This window comes from Equus asinus, chromosome 8, assembly GCF_041296235.1.
Source record: "Equus asinus isolate D_3611 breed Donkey chromosome 8, EquAss-T2T_v2, whole genome shotgun sequence".
NCBI lineage: Eukaryota > Metazoa > Chordata > Mammalia > Perissodactyla > Equidae > Equus > Equus asinus.
Genome location: NC_091797.1, coordinates 32,781,969 through 32,796,525, shown reverse-complemented (window position 1 = coordinate 32,796,525; position 14,557 = coordinate 32,781,969). Strand labels below are relative to the sequence as shown.

General features: G+C 59.1%; 2 protein-coding genes across 6 annotated transcripts in view; one reads left to right on the top strand and one right to left on the bottom strand.

The window, feature by feature from the left end:
- Positions 1–1,005: 1,005 nt before the first annotated feature.
- CYP21A2 (cytochrome P450 family 21 subfamily A member 2) lies at positions 1,006–4,431 on the top strand. Of its 2 annotated transcripts, XM_014840976.3 has the most exons (10): positions 1,006–1,566; positions 1,653–1,742; positions 1,861–2,015; positions 2,105–2,200; positions 2,303–2,404; positions 2,509–2,595; positions 2,765–2,965; positions 3,196–3,374; positions 3,454–3,557; positions 3,650–4,431. In XM_014840976.3, the coding sequence occupies exons 1-10, from the start codon at positions 1,365–1,367 to the stop codon at positions 3,913–3,915; spliced, it is 1,482 nt and encodes a 493-aa protein (XP_014696462.1). In that variant the 5' UTR covers positions 1,006–1,364; the 3' UTR covers positions 3,916–4,431. The 2 variants fall into 2 exon arrangements, with proteins under 2 accessions (XP_014696462.1, XP_070371317.1); XM_070515216.1 differs by lacking the exon at positions 1,006–1,566 and having other exon boundaries at positions 1,673–1,704.
- The window catches only part of TNXB (tenascin XB), a 55,419-nt gene continuing 44,802 nt past the window's right edge, over positions 3,941–14,557 (bottom strand). For all 4 annotated transcript variants that reach the window (XM_044776300.2, XM_044776302.2, XM_044776303.2 and 1 more), the window contains 18 exons: positions 13,153–13,485; positions 12,428–12,778; positions 11,517–11,804; positions 10,848–11,126; positions 9,252–9,539; positions 7,890–8,213; positions 7,223–7,558; positions 6,817–6,939; positions 6,554–6,697; positions 6,237–6,356; positions 5,987–6,130; positions 5,766–5,896; positions 5,506–5,638; positions 5,259–5,410; positions 5,070–5,166; positions 4,816–4,977; positions 4,570–4,733; positions 3,941–4,234 (listed from right to left, as the gene is read on the bottom strand). In XM_044776300.2, coding sequence (XP_044632235.2) covers positions 4,133–4,234; positions 4,570–4,733; positions 4,816–4,977; positions 5,070–5,166; positions 5,259–5,410; positions 5,506–5,638; positions 5,766–5,896; positions 5,987–6,130; positions 6,237–6,356; positions 6,554–6,697; positions 6,817–6,939; positions 7,223–7,558; positions 7,890–8,213; positions 9,252–9,539; positions 10,848–11,126; positions 11,517–11,804; positions 12,428–12,778; positions 13,153–13,485 — 3,671 coding nt within the window. In that variant the 3' untranslated portion in view covers positions 3,941–4,132. The remainder of the gene's footprint in view (positions 4,235–4,569; positions 4,734–4,815; positions 4,978–5,069; positions 5,167–5,258; positions 5,411–5,505; positions 5,639–5,765; positions 5,897–5,986; positions 6,131–6,236; positions 6,357–6,553; positions 6,698–6,816; positions 6,940–7,222; positions 7,559–7,889; positions 8,214–9,251; positions 9,540–10,847; positions 11,127–11,516; positions 11,805–12,427; positions 12,779–13,152; positions 13,486–14,557) is intronic.

Below are 14,557 nucleotides of genomic sequence, written 5' to 3'. Positions count from 1 at the left end.
CACCAGCAGTTAGCTCTTCAAGCTGGTGGGTGGTATAGCTGGGGTCTCGACAGTGGCACAGCCTGTGCTCTGGGTGAAGCTCTGAGGGGGCAAGGACCCGCATCCCCGGGGACAGGGCATTGGGGATGGTGTGGGCTTCAGGTCACCTCCAAACCCTCACTCACACCCCCAGGTAACCCTAATCTCTCACTGAGCCCTGTCACCCCTGTTTGGCATGACCTTTCCCCAAGCTCCTCCTCTAAGCCTCAACTGCCTCCTCACCCATAAAAGTGGTCCCTGATAGCCCTACTTGGTCCAGTGGGACCCCACCACTTATGGCTGTGGCTCCCAGAATAGGGCTGGACCTCTGACCCCAGCTGTGGCTATTGAGTTCTGACTTTGGAATCGATGGGGGCGTGTTCAGTCATGCCGAGAATCCCTACTTGCCCGGGGCTGGACCTGTCCCCTGTGGACTGTGACCCCAAAGGCAGTCCTGTTCTGCCTGCACCTCAGAGCACAAGCAGCTTGACTGCAGAGAGAGAGGAGAGGACAGCAGACAAAGAGCAAGAAACGAAGAGTGAGGAAAACGGCCTCGTCTTGAGGGCTTTTTCTGTTCCCTATCCTCAGCCTTCCAAGGCCAGTGAGGTCCCCTCTCCTGCTCTCCTGCTCTCCTGCTCTTGGGTTCTGTGAGATACCCCTGTATTTTTATAATAATTCTTAGTTTTGGCCCAAGCCAGCTCAAGTTGGTTTCTTTTCCTTGCAACCAAAGAGTATCAGGTACATGGTTAGAGCTCCAAATTGGGGGACCACGTAATCCTTCATGTTCTTCAACTTTTGAGAGTGAAATGCCGCACCAATAACAAATCATACTGGGACTGCAGGTATAAACTGGGACAACCCAGCCAAACCAGGCCATATGGTCACCCTATCTGCAAGTTAAAAGAAAAACACACATCACTCTCATCTCATTTTGTTCTTCAGGCAATACTGGAGGGCATATTAGGCAGGGACTGCCATTTTCTCTCTGAGACAAACTCCAGAGCAATAAGCTGATCCAAGGTGGGGTGGTGGGGGACGAGGGCTCAGGCCAGAGAGTGGACACATTTTCCTGCATGGTTGATGTGGAGCCAGAAAGCTGATTCTGGCTGTGGGAGAAAGGTCAGGGTTTCCTTTCCCTTCCTTTCTTCTTGATGGATGGTTCTTTGAAATATGGACTCTCCAAGGCCAATGGGACTTATGCCATTTCAGAAGTGTGCCACTCTGTGGGAAGGACAGTGGGTAGGGACCTGAGGGGAGCCCCAGAACAGCCGGAACAGCAAGATGGATGGGGGGGGCCTCAAGAGCTATAAGTGGCTGGGCCAGGGCCTTTTCATGGGTCTCCGGCCATGCTACTCCTTGGGCTGCTGCTGCTGCTGATCTTGCTGGCAGGCACCCGCCTGCTCTGGGGTCAGTGGAAGCTCAGGAGCCTCCACCTTCCACCTCTTGTCCCTGGCTTCCTGCACCTGCTGCAGCCCAACCTCCCCATCTATCTGCTTGGCTTGACTCAGAAACTTGGGCCTATCTACAGGCTCCGCCTCGGGCTGCAAGGTGAGAGTCTGTTCCCTCCCTGGCCCCGTCACGGTGGGGAGGTGGGGTCCTCTCCCTGCTGACATCCTGCTTTGGCTGTCTCCTAGCTGTGGTGGTGCTGAACTCCAAGAGGACCATTGAAGAAGCCATGATCAGGAAGTGGGTGGACTTTGCTGGCAGACCCCAGTTACTATCTTGTAAGGGATGGGGGCATTTCTTGAGAGAAGAACAGGGGCTCGGGGAGGCAGGGGAGGTCAGGTCTGAGGCTTCCTTCATCAATTTGACACCTCCCCTGCCCCCCACGCCTACTGGCAGATAAGCTGGTGTCTCAACGCTACCAGGATCTCTCACTAGGGGACTATTCCCTGCTCTGGAAGGCCCATAAGAAACTCACCCGCTCGGCCCTGCTACTGGGCATCCGCAACTCCATGGAGCCCCTGGTGGAACAGCTGACCCAAGAGTTCTGCGAGGTGAGGCTGGACTCCCATGGCCATCCCAGGTCAGCTTCACCTCTGCCAGTAGCCCCCCAGCCTGTTTAGTTCATGCTCCTTCTCCACAGCGCATGAGAGCCCAGGCCAGTGCCCCCGTGGCCATCCAGAAGGAATTCTCTTTCCTCACCTGCAGCATCATCTGTTACCTCACTTTTGGAGACAAGGTTACGGCTCTCTTGCCCTCATATATGCTTGGGCCCACCCCTCAGCCCCTCCCTGACTGTCTCCTGGTCGTGAACTGAAAGAATTTCCTCCTTTTCTGGCAGGAAGACACCTTAGTACATGCCATTCAGGACTGTGTCCAGGACTTGATGAGAACCTGGGAACACTGGTCCATCCAAATTCTGGACATCATTCCCTTTCTCAGGGTGAGGAGGTGGAGCCCAGGGACATCTGGGTTCTCAGAGAAAGGGTGAGGGTGGGGGAACAGGCTTCCTTCCCAGCCGCTACGCTCTCTTGCTCCCTGCCCCAGTTCTTCCCCAACCCAGGCCTCTGGAGACTGAAGCAGGCCATGAAGAACAGAGATCACATCATAGAGAAGCAGCTGAGGCAGCACAAGGTGGGAACTGTGCGTGGACCGGGCTCTCCCTCAGCCCACAGCCGGTGATGCTACTGCCCCAGAACTAGGCAGGTTCTTCGGCATATGCCACCAGTCCTGGACCTGTTGGCCCCTCCAGACCCCTCTTCTCAAGCCAGGCACTCAGGCTGGCTCCTCTTCCCCTCCCCAGGAGAGCATGGTGGCAGGCCGGTGGAGGGACATGACAGACTACATGCTCCAAGGACTGGGCAGGCCGACAGTGGAAGAGGCCCCTGGACAGCTCCTTGAAGGGCACGTGCATATGGCTATGGTGGACCTTTTCATCGGTGGAACGGAGACCACTGCGAGCACCCTCTCCTGGGCTGTGGCATTCTTGCTTCACCACCCTGAGGTATGACCCGGGGGGCAGGCAAAAGGCTCCTTTCTGGCAGCCTGGCCCAGGCCTCAGGAACCCAGCTCACTCTGCCCCGAAGCAAGCTGTGTGTCGGGGGAGGGGGCCCTCCTCCTAACTGGCACAAAGGCTCCCGTGAGTTGCTCCATGGTGTCCAGAGACCGGGCAACCGTGGATCCATTTGCGGCAGGGCTCAGACCCCAGACACCAGCCTTGCCCCCATTTCTCAGATTCAGCAGCGACTGCAGGACGAGTTGGATCGTGAGCTGGGCCCCAGAGCCTTGGGCTCCACAGTCCCATTCAAAGACCGCGCACGGCTACCCTTGCTCAACGCCACTATCGCCGAGGTGCTGCGCCTGCGGCCGGTCGTACCCCTGGCCTTGCCGCACCGCACCACGCGGCCTACCAGGTGACTCCCGAGAGGTAGGGAGCAGTGGGGAAGGCCCAAGTGGGGTCCTGGCAGGCCTCTTAATTCCACCCTTCCTCAGCATCGTCGGCTACGACATCCCCAAGGGCACAATCATTATCCCCAACCTCCAAGGCGCCCACCTGGATGAGACGATTTGGGAGCAGCCGCACGAGTTCCGGCCGGGTGCGCGGCGGGGCCGGGTGCCCGTGGCGGGGGGCGGCGGAGGGTGCAGGGAGGGCGGTCGCTGAACCCCAGGTCTGTCCCTCCGCCTGCAGACCGCTTCCTGTACCCCGGCGCCAGCCCCAGCACGCTCGCCTTCGGCTGCGGGGCGCGCGTGTGCCTGGGCGAGCCGCTGGCGCGCCTCGAGCTCTTCGTGGTGCTGGCGCAGCTGCTCCGCGCCTTCACGCTGCTGCCGCCCGCCGGCGCCCTGCCCTCTTTGCAGCCCCAGCCCCACTGCGGCGTCAACCTCACCATGCAGCCTTTCCAGGTGCAGCTGCAGCCCCGTGGAGCGGGGACCCCGGGCCTGGGCGAGCGCCAGTGACAGAGCAGGATGCGCACCACTCACGTGCCTCAGTTTCTCCTTTTATTGCTCCCCTATAAACCCCTTCCCTCCCCCCTGTAAACATGGTGCTGTGAGATCGCGGGTGGAGAAGGCTTCCTCCGGTGGGTGGGTGGTGACGGTGGCCCCTGGCTCTTCTCCCAGCGCGACCCCTCAGTGCTCGGCAGTCATACTGGGGCGCGGGAGGCTGAGCAGAGGCTCAACCTCCCCGGGCCGGAGGCCTGTAGCTTCTTGGTCTTAGTTTCATTTCCGTGAAGGGCACGGAGAAATCGAAGCCCTTCCAGTAGTACCAGCTCACTCCCTGGGAAAGGGGTTGTCGGGAGAGAGTCACAGCTAGACATCCCATCTGCTCCCACCCCTGCACCTTTGGGGAGATGGTTCCCAGGAATCAATCGAACATCTTCCCTCCCTGCTCCCTTCATAACCCTCAACTGCAGAGGACTGAGGCTTAATCTGGAGCTGGCCCTTTACATCCAATAAATCACCTCCTCCTCAAGACACCTTGGTGAGATTGGATTATTGTCCCATTTCACAGAGGAGGGCTCAGTAAACTTGTCCTGTCACACTGCATGTCACACCCAGGCAGGCCAACCACCCAACCTCACCCAGCTCTGTGCTGCCTCCCGGGCCCCTCACCTGGTGGTCCACTGTGCTCCCGTAGAGCCCGTTGAGGTTGGCATAGTGGCAGTTCCTGTACCACCAGGCCCCTCGGTAAGAGACGGCACAGGAGATGAGCAAGTTGTTGGGGTCTCGATCACGAGCGGAAAAGACACTGCCGCTGTGGTAACTCATGGAGTCCCCTAGGCAGGGCGTGGGAAGGAACAGTGAGGGCCTCCCCTCTCCCCAGCCCCCCTCCCCGCCCCTCCCAGGCCCAGCCCTCACCTGCGGTGCCATGGTAGCCCTCCAGGTGGAGGCGGTAGTAGTCAGCGGCTGAGTCTACTCGGAAGGAGTCATACTGGGCAAACACGGCCTCGTCCCCAGCCCGCAGGTCTACACGCATGGAGTAGTCCCCAGCTGTCGTCAGGCTGTGTAGGGCCTCGTTGCCTGGGGGTGGGCAGTGTGCTCTCATCAGGGTCCTGGTGTCCAACAGTGTTCCCATCCCTTCCCTGGTCCCCCAATCACTGTGAGGCACTGACCCAGCCAGAACTCCCCGGAGATGTTCCCAAAACCATGGGCATAGTCCTCCCAGTCCCTCCAGAAGTCCGTTTGTCCATCCATGCGGCGCTGGAACACCTGGGAAGCAGGTGGGAGCACCATCAGCCTCTGGCTCCTGGTGCAGTAGTCCCTGCCCTATGCAGACCCCTGGGCTTCCGGCTGCCACCCACCAGCCAGCCACCCCCATCGGTCTCCATGTCACAAAACACGTTCAGGGGCCGCTCGCGGTTGCCATTGAGGAAGATGGTGGTGGTTCTCGAGGTGCTGGGCCCGTTCTGCATCTCCTCCCCACAGTCCCGGGGGAAAGGGATTCTCAGTCCACCTGGGGAGACGACAGTGAGGGGCCAGTCCTTTTTCCAAATCCTACAGCCCTGCTGCCCACTCAGTCCCCAACCTCAGGTCCCACCGCCTGAGTACCAGTGGTGAAAGAGGTGGACACGGGCGGCGTGAGGCTCTCGCCCCACATGGCCCGGAGCCATGCGCTGTAGGGGGTGGAGGGAAAGAGGCCCCGGAGCTGGTGAGAGGTGATGCCTCCTGGGAGCAGGATCTCCTGTGGGACGGACAAGGGACAGGTCAGGAGAGAGGGAGGGGGAGCCCCACCGAAAGAGGCAGAGGCAGTGCCTCCTGGAATGGATCCCAGGGAGGGGAGTTGGCCAGTAGGGCAGGGGTGGGGGCACCTGGATCTGTCCGCCAGGGGTGTGGAAGCTGAGCAGGTAGCCAGTTGGCGGGACTTGGGGCTCTGTCCAAGTGAGCAGGGCCGTGCGGGGGGTCACTTCCTGGGCTTCCAAGTCCCGAGGGGCTTCCAATCCTGGGAGGGGAAGGTGGGAAGAGAAGATGGAGCCCATCCTGGTTCTCTTGAGCTCCCCTTCCACCATCCCACACATCTCATAGGCTGTACCTGTGGTGAAGGTGATGCTGGCTGGGGAGGTGAGGTTGGGGCCCCGAAGGCCACGCACGGTCGCCGTGTAGTTGGTGTGGAGCACAAGGTCGTGCAAGGAGTAGTCCACAGAGCTGCCGGGGGCTGAGGCCTGTAGAGGGGGGGCTGGGAGTGGGGGTGCAGCATCAGCATCTGTCCCCTCCATGCCCAGCCTGCTCTCTGTTCTCCCCACCTTGAACAAGTCCCCTCCAGAGGCCTCAGCCCTGCTCACCCCTTGGGGCTGTGACTCTGATGTCATATGTGTCCACAGGGGCCTGGGGGGGCTTCCAGTGCAGCAGGGCTGATCCGTCAGTCAAGTTCAGTGCACGCAGCTGGGTGGGGCCGTCAGGAACTGGGAGAAGGGAGGGGGGTCAGAGCTGTCCCCTGCTGCTCTCCCCACCCCTCCCCTTCCCAAATTCTGCTGGGCCTCTTGTCGACGCCTGGAGCCTCGAATCCAACAGCCCCTTTCCCCCTCCCTGTTCACTCTCAACTCCCACCCACACCCTCATTTTCTCCTACTACCTCCTCTCAGGTCCCCGTCCATCTCACCTGTGGTGAGGAAGCCTGTGAGAGGCTCACTCTCCTCAAAGCCGCGGACAGAGACCACGGTCACCTCGTACTGAGCCCCTGGGATCAGCCCCTTGAGTCTCTGGGTCCGGGTTCGGCCATCCACCTGCACGCTCTGTGGCTCCCCTGAAAACACGATGGGCTTGGGAGGTTGGCCGGGGAAGCAAGGAGGTGCGGCAGGGCAGGCAGAGTGCAGGGCACAGGAGAAATGAAAGCAAATGAGGACATAGGCAAAAGGCTGTCACCTCCATCTGCCAGCTGGTAGGAAACTTTGAAGCTGTCCACTCTGGACGGTGGGGGCGTCCAGCTGACTTTGGCTGAGGTCTCCCCAATTTCGCTGAATTGAAGGTCACGGGGGCTCTCCAGAACTGAGGGGACGGGTGTGTCAAAGAGTGATGGTGAGGGCACAGGACAGGGGCTTCCTGCCCAGGAATCCTACCCCTCCTTCTCCCCGGGCCCCACTGGCTCCAGACATGCTCAGCACCACCCTTTTCCTCTAGACCTAGAAACGGAAGTCACTCTGTAGATTCCTTCAAATCCTATACCATTCACCAACCCCGCCTCTGGTTGAGGCACTAGGTCTCACCCTACGAAGTACAAAAAGCCCCCACTTTGGGGCAGTGTGCATATGTGCCCAGCATGGGGCCCTACCTGGGCTGAGGGTACGGGCGGTGCCCTGGATGCTGTCTGCCTTGTGGGGCCCACGCAGCCCATACAATGTAAGGCTGTACAGGATCCCTGGACGTAGGTCCCGGAGCACGGCTGAGCGCCGTGTCCCCGGCACTGTCAGCTCCCGCTGCAGCAGGGGACGCGGATGCGGCTCCAGAGTGCTTGGTGACGGGACCCCGTAGCGGAGCAGGAAGGAGTCAAAGGCCCCAGGTGGGGCCTCCCAGTTGAGCCGCAGTGAACTTGTGGTCACGTCAGTCACAGACAGCTGGGACAGGCGGGGCCCTGGCTCCCCTGGGGTCTGACCAGGAGGAGCTGACCCTGCACACAGTTGGTGGGAGAGAAGGGTTTGGAGATAGCAGCACACCAGCTCGGTGACCTGGGGTAGGTCCTTTCTGACACCCCACCCTGGCCCCTATTTCCTCATTTGTAAAGTGGAGATGATGAGGGTCTGGCACCCACAGGCTGCCAGCCATAGTGACAATGTGTGTGTGTAAAGCCAAGGGCTGCTTGTCCACCCTTTCCTCCCTCTATGGTACCCTCCTCATGTTCTTGTCCTACAGTCACCACTTCTGGGCACTCCATTTCGCCCTTCCCAGGCCCAGACTAGAGGTAAGCGAGGCCAAGATGCAGGGCCTCCGCCTGGCAGTACCTGTGGTGCCCTCGGCTGAGACAGGCCCCAGGCGCTTCCCTTCATGGAGGCCATAGAGGAAGAACTTGTAGGAGGTGCTGGGCTCCAGGCCTGACACGAGGACTTTGTTCTGGTCGCCACCCACGAGCAAGGCCTGGGGCTGCCCATCTGTGTCCCGATACTGGACCACGAAGGAGTCAAAGGGGCCCTGGGTCACACTCCATGAGAGGCGCAGGGAGTCTGGGGTTCCGTTGGTCACTGCCAGCGTCCCTAGGTGGGGCCCTTTGGGGGGCTCTGGGGCCTCTGTGGCAGGGCGCCAGGGGGCTGGCGTGTCTTCTTCTGGGGCTGCATGGAAGAAGCCCAGGGAGAAGCTGAGCGGGGGCTGTGACGCGGGCCCTCCCTACTCCTAACCCTCCAAAGAGGGGGTTCCAGGGCTGGCCCAAGGCTGAAGTGAGGACTTTACAGGTCTTGGCCATGGCAGCCAAGTAGAGAGAAGAGAGGGACTGAGGCTATTCTAGCATTTTCCTTCTCTTGACTCTGCCATATCCTTGCTTTGCCTTTGACTCCTGCCAGCTCTGGGCCTCTCTGAGCACCAACACGGTGGCCCCATCACTCCTCTGTGGGGCTCCTTTGCTGTGTCTGGATCAGGTACTTGCTTTCCCCTTCTCCACCCCAGCGTCTTATCACAACCCGTCTTATCTAGGTGTCTGCACAGGCCATACTCCCTCCCCATCTGGCCTGGGACACCTGTGCTCATGGCCTGAGGCAGGAAGAGCTCAGTCACTCCCTGAGCTCCTAGCACTGGGTCTTCCCTTCTGAGAAAAGCTGAGGATGGAGTTGGCTGGTGACCAGAGAGGGCAAAGCAGGCCAGCAGGTGGGGCCCTGCGCCTGCCAGGCAGATCTGAGGCGGGTGTCAGTAACCTCTGGAAGACGAGCCTGCTCCATAAATGCAGCCACTTCTATTGGTTTCTATGCCCCTTCTCATTTTGTTTTCCAGCAATTTTCCATTTGAGAAAATGCTCCTGACTCATCCACGGGCGGGGGTGGGGGAGTGGTTTGCCCCTATCTGGGCAAGGCCACCCTGTGGGAATGGTAAGAGCTGCCCCAGCAGAGTGATGGGGACAGCTGGAGTGCTGGGATAGGGTGGGGGTCAGGAGATTGGGGAGCCCTGTCAGGGCCTTTCCTTGCCTCCTGTCCAGGCTCCTACTTTTGCCCGACCCCTTGGTCACCGTCAGAGCTGACCCTCCTGCACTCTTCCCTCTCCTGTGCCAGAAGGGCTCCCCAGTGCCCCTGCCCACTCCTGCCAGTCCCTTCAGCCCAAAGGCACAAGGAAACTCACTCAGGCTGGCTTGCTACAGCCAAGCAGGCCAGCTTCCTGCTCACCTGTCACTCCCAGGACAGAGACGGGGCCCAGGCGCTGCCCTCCCAGGAGCCCATACAGCAGAAACTTGTATTTCCTGCCAGGCTCCAGGCCTTCTATGGTGACCTCCCGCTGGTCTGCGGCCACAGGTACGGCCCGGGGCTGTCCGTCTGTGCCCCTGTACTGAACCACGAAGGAGTCAAAGGGGCCCTGGGCCATCGTCCACGAGAGGTGCAGGGAGTCTGGGGTCTCATCCGTCACCGTCAGCTCCCCCAGGCGGGGTGGGGGCTGCTGCTCCTTCTCCAGGTGAGCTGTGGGCAGAGGGGGGGAGAAACTCTTAATCAAGAGCCGCTTTTACCTCAGCCCTGGCAACTTCTGGGAGGTGTGAGGGTCTGGACAAGTCTCCCTGAAGTGTGAGTCCAGGGACAGCCACCTGAGATAGGCCCGCTCCAGTCCTGCCCTGTAGGAAGGAGGGTGAGCAGCCCGGTCTCCTCCCCCGGAGGCCACCCCCCTACTCCTTCCTACTCCCACTCTCTCCCCACTGTGATCAAGGGTGCAGTAAATGCATGAAAGGTCACCTTGTGAGAGAGGGATGGCTAGGGGTGCAGAGAAGGGCCTCAACTTCCCCCTGACCCTCAGCCCCCTGAGCAGGGATGTGGCCAGAGCTGAGAAAGGCTCCCAGAGGGCATCTGGGTTGTCAGGGAGATGCCCCCAAACAGTAAGAGCTGGGCTGGGCAGCCAGCCAAGCTCACAGGCTCCCACTGCCTGCCCACGACCTTCCCCTTGATCACCATCAGCCTGGGCCCTCCTTCCACCGGCTTCCCCAGCCCTGCACTAACACCACCGGACCAGGGCAGCCAGGTGGGGAAGAGGGAGAAGCCAGGGGCAGAGCTGGGAGAACAAAGGGCAGAGCAGAGCAGAGCACGGAAGAGACTTGCCTGGGTCGGGGGGAGGGGTGCTGACTGATGGGGTTGGAGGAGAAGCCTGTATCCAGTCCCATAATGAGTTTGAGGAGGAGAATTATGGAGTCTGAGGGCCCCAGGCCCCAACTGGCTGTGTGCCCCATCCCTGTCTGGCCAGAGTGACTCATGATCCTGGAGGTGGGGTAAGGGTCAGTGACCCACCTCCACCCCTTCCTTGGGGGGCTGAGTCATGGACACAATGACACCAGATTTTTCCATAGTCTTTTTGCAGCCAAACCCTCCCATATTTTCCACCTTCTGCCTCAGAGTTGGGATGGAGGGAGGGGAATGTGAACACTCACTGAGCACCAGTAGGTATTATTCACAACCATCATGCAGGTGTGGAAACTGAGGTTCAAGGGAAAGAAGTGGCTTGTCCCTGGCCACCCAGCTGGCAATTGGAATTTGAACACAGGTCTGCTTGGCTCCAAAGCCTGGGTTCTTTTTATTACATCGGCAGTCAGTGAATGAAGGAAATAATGCATGTAAAACACTCAGAGCAGTACCTGGCACACAGAAGGGACTCCATAAACCTTTGCTTTTGGTGTATGATTGTCATGCCAAGCCTAAGACAGGAGTATGAACTTCAGGGAAAGGCTTCGGGGCCAGCTCTGGGGGCTCGGATACAAAAAGGTGGGAGGCAGGCCCAGTGCTCACCTGTGGTGCCGTCAGCAGAGATGGGGCCCAGCCGCTTCCTGCCTGCCAGCCCGTAGAGCAGGAACTTGTATTTCCTATTGGGCTCCAGGCCGGGAATGGTGACCTCATGCCGGTCTGCAGCCACAGGCACCACCTGGGGCTGCCCATCCCTGTCCTTGTACTGGACCACAAAGGAGTCGAATTCACCCTCGGAGACAGTCCATGAGAGGTCCAGGGAGTCAGGTGTTGTGGCCGTCACTGTCAGCTCCCCCAGGCGGGGAGAAGGTTTCGTGTCTGGGACTGGAAAAGAGAGAGAGGTGCATGGAGAGAGACAGAAATAGAGATAGAAACCAATAGAGCTTCCTCGGGATGCAGGGGCTCTGGGAGCTGGGAGAGATTGACTAGGCCACATGTCAGGAAGCGGGCAGGCAGAGGAGTGACAATGAAAGAGGAGGCAGGGAAGAGAGTAAGCGTCCCTGGGATGTCAGAGGAGCAGGGAGAAGGATGGGAGTGAGAGGTTAAGGGGGAGCTCAAGACCTGGATTTCACGGGACACAGTAAATAAATGGGTCTGGGGCCCTGAAGTCTGGAGTGTGGAGCAGAGAAACATGAAATTCCAACTGTTGCCACAAGGGGGCGAAGGACGGTCAGGAGGCTCCAGGGGCAAAAGGGGCCTGCAGCCCTCACTTACGGGTCTTTGCTTCTGCAGAGACTGGGCCATGCCGTTTCTCATCCTGGAGTCCGAAGAGAAGGAACCTGTACTTGCGGGCTGGGTCCAGACCAGAGATGGTGACCTCACGGAGGTCTTCACCCACGGGCACGGCCTGGGGCTGCCCCTGCACATCCCTGTACTGGACCAGGAAGGAGTCGAAGGGGCCCTGGGCCACCGTCCACGAGAGGCGCACTGTGTTCGAGGTCACGGCTGCCACAGCCAGCTCCCCCAGGCGGGGTGCCACTGGGGGCTCTGTGGGCAGGGAGGCTGGAACAGAGCAGAGGAAGCTGAGGGGTCAATGGCAGGACTCTACACAAGACAGGGAGTGCGTTCCCCAGGCTGTGAAGTGAACATTCTGTAGCAAACTGTGCTCACGAGCTTACTGTGTCCCAGGCACTGCTGTAAGCAGTTCACAGAGAGTAGCGCATTTATCCTCACGCGACATATGAAGCAGGTGCTATTGTTATTATCTGCATTTTGCGGGGATCAGCAGCACGGGAAAGTTAAGAAACATTTGCAAAATCACACAATCAGTACATTCGGAGCAGGATTCAAACCTAGAGAACCTAGTTCCAGAGCCGCGCTCTGAGCCACTAAAATGCCCAGTCAGGGAGCCTGAGGAAGCCACACGTGAACAATGGAGCACATCTGAGGTTCCAGATCATGAAGGGAGGAAGAACGCAAAAATGTGGGAGACACAGGCTTCATGCCCAAAGGACCCTGAGCACAGGCTCCATCTGTCCTCATTCAACGCAAGGACAAAGCACGATCATTAGACCCTATGAGCAGAGAGGGACCCAGAGGCCATTTGTGAGGAGTGCTGATTCCAAAGAGGGAAACAGCAGAGCAACAGAGGGAAACGTGGGGGTCACGGCCTGCCCCTCACTCACCAGTCATGCCCACGGTGGACACGGGGCCCACGCGCTGCCCCTCGTGCAGTCCATACAGGTGCATCTTATACTTGCGCCTCGGCTCCAGGCCCCCAATGGTGACCTCCCTCTCCTCGCCCCTGACACGCACCACCTGGGGCCGGCCATCTCTGTCCTTGTACTGAACGGTGAAGAAGTCAAAGTGGCCCTGGGGGACAGTCCAGGACAGGCTCAGCGAGTCTGGGGAAGATCCTGTCACCATCAGCTCCCCCAGGAGAGGCTCCTCAGGAGGCTCTGGGGCCTCTGTGCCGGGTTCCGTGGGGCTGGGGGTCTCCTCCACCACTGTGGGGCTGGGGGTCTCTTCCTCTGCAGCTGAGAAAGAGAGACACAAAGAGGGTGAGGCAGGGTCCCCAGGAGATGTCCTTGGGTCTTCGGGGGCCCTGAGGTCAGTTCGGAGGGACCTAAGGAGGCTGGGTGGTCCTGCTCTGTCCACACTTCACAAACATGCCCAGGGCCTCTGGGGGCAGCTCTGGGACCCAGGGCAACCAACAGCACAGCTCAGGGTGGACCTTCTCTGCCCAGGAGGACCTGTTGGTCCTCAGGGACCTAGTGGTTGTGGCGGGGGGCACAAATGGCCCCAAGGCTCAGCCTCCAGCAGAGGCACTCCTGTATCCCACTCACCCACCACCAGAGAGAGGGTGATCCTCCCACTGGGTCCCACCCTGGGGCTTCCACCGTCTACTCACCTGTCACCCCAATGACAGAGACGGGGCCCACACGCTGGCCGCCGTGGAAGCCGTACAGGTTCATCTTGTACTTGTGGTCTGGCTCCAGGCCTGAGACGGTGACCCTGTCCTCGTGACCCGGCACTCGCACCGCCTTGGGCTGCCCATCCCCGTTCTTGTACTGGATCAGGAAGTGGTCAAAGTGGCCCTCGGGGACTGTCCAGGAGAGGCCCAGGGAGTCGGGGGTGGCGTCTGTCACTGCCAGCTCCCCCAGGCGCGGCTTGAAGGGAGGCTCGGGGGTCGTGGTGGGCAGGTCTGTTGGGGCTGGGCTCATTTCTTGGTCTGTTTCTGGGGCTGGATCAGGAGACAAACAGAAGGTGTGGACATGCCTCGTGGGCTCCCTTCTAACAGAGGATTCTGGGATTTCTCCCAGACACACCAGGGCCCTGCAGCCCGGATGCCAGTGCCCCAGGGTTGAGACATCATCTCCCCCGTTTAAATGGTTAGTGACCAGGGGACAGAGCACACTCTGAGATGAAGTCACGATGGCAGGGTGGGACCCCATGACACTCAACGGTGCAGGCACCAAACCCTTGGAGCTTCAGACTGAATTTGTGTAGTGGGACAGAACTAAGGCTTTGTAACACCACCAAGCACAACAGACGAGTCACATCACGGGGTCCATCCACTCAGCTTTGGGATTCTGCTCCATGTGTGTTGTCCTTTAACACCGCCTCTGGTTTAGAAGGCTTTTTGGAGCGTGTTTAGAAAGCACTTTAGGTTTCACAGTTGAGGGCAGAGATGAGGCCACGTGAGCCCATCTTGGCAGCTGGGTCCTGTTTGGACCTGGTATTAGCTCTCCTGTTAACCGATGGCAGAGAGGACCCATCTCGGCCCCAGGGACGGGCTGGTTTGGCATGTGTGGTGTCATCTGCTTTGTTTTCTGTTCTCTGTAGGGTTTTATTCTGCCTTATAGTCGAATTACAAAAGCATCGTGTGCATCTGTCTGTTCTGTTTGGGAACTGGGTCTTAAGCATCTCAGAGGTGACGGCTACAAAAGAGCCTGCTTCACCAGGTGACAGACAGCCCTGGTATGGAGTGATTCAGGTAGGAAAGTGCCTGTTACATTGCACATATGACTGATATTAACTCTGGAAGTAACAGGATCCATGCCAGCAGGAGTCAGTGTTGATTTCGCATGAATAGGTATCAATTTGGAGCTTGGGGAACACATACAATTTCACCCACTGAAATCAATGAGAATTAGAGCATTCCCCCCAAGGGTTTTCAGGAACTAATTCTCTTCCTCAGAAGGGGAAGCCTGTAGTTACTTAACATAGTGTCCACACTCATGCCCACCCTGCAAGACAGATGTGCCTATTGCCTCTTTACAAATGAGGGAAGAGAGGCACAGGGAGGTTGAGTG

Coding starts and splice junctions, on each gene's coding strand:
- CYP21A2 (XM_014840976.3), top strand. CDS start 1,365: ATGCTACTCCTTGGGCTGCTGCTGCTGCTGATCTTGCTGGCAGGCACC. Junction 2,966..3,195: donor TCTTGCTTCACCACCCTGAG/GTATGACCCGGG, acceptor CCCATTTCTCAG/ATTCAGCAGCGACTGCAGGA. Junction 3,375..3,453: donor CGCACCACGCGGCCTACCAG/GTGACTCCCGAG, acceptor ACCCTTCCTCAG/CATCGTCGGCTACGACATCC.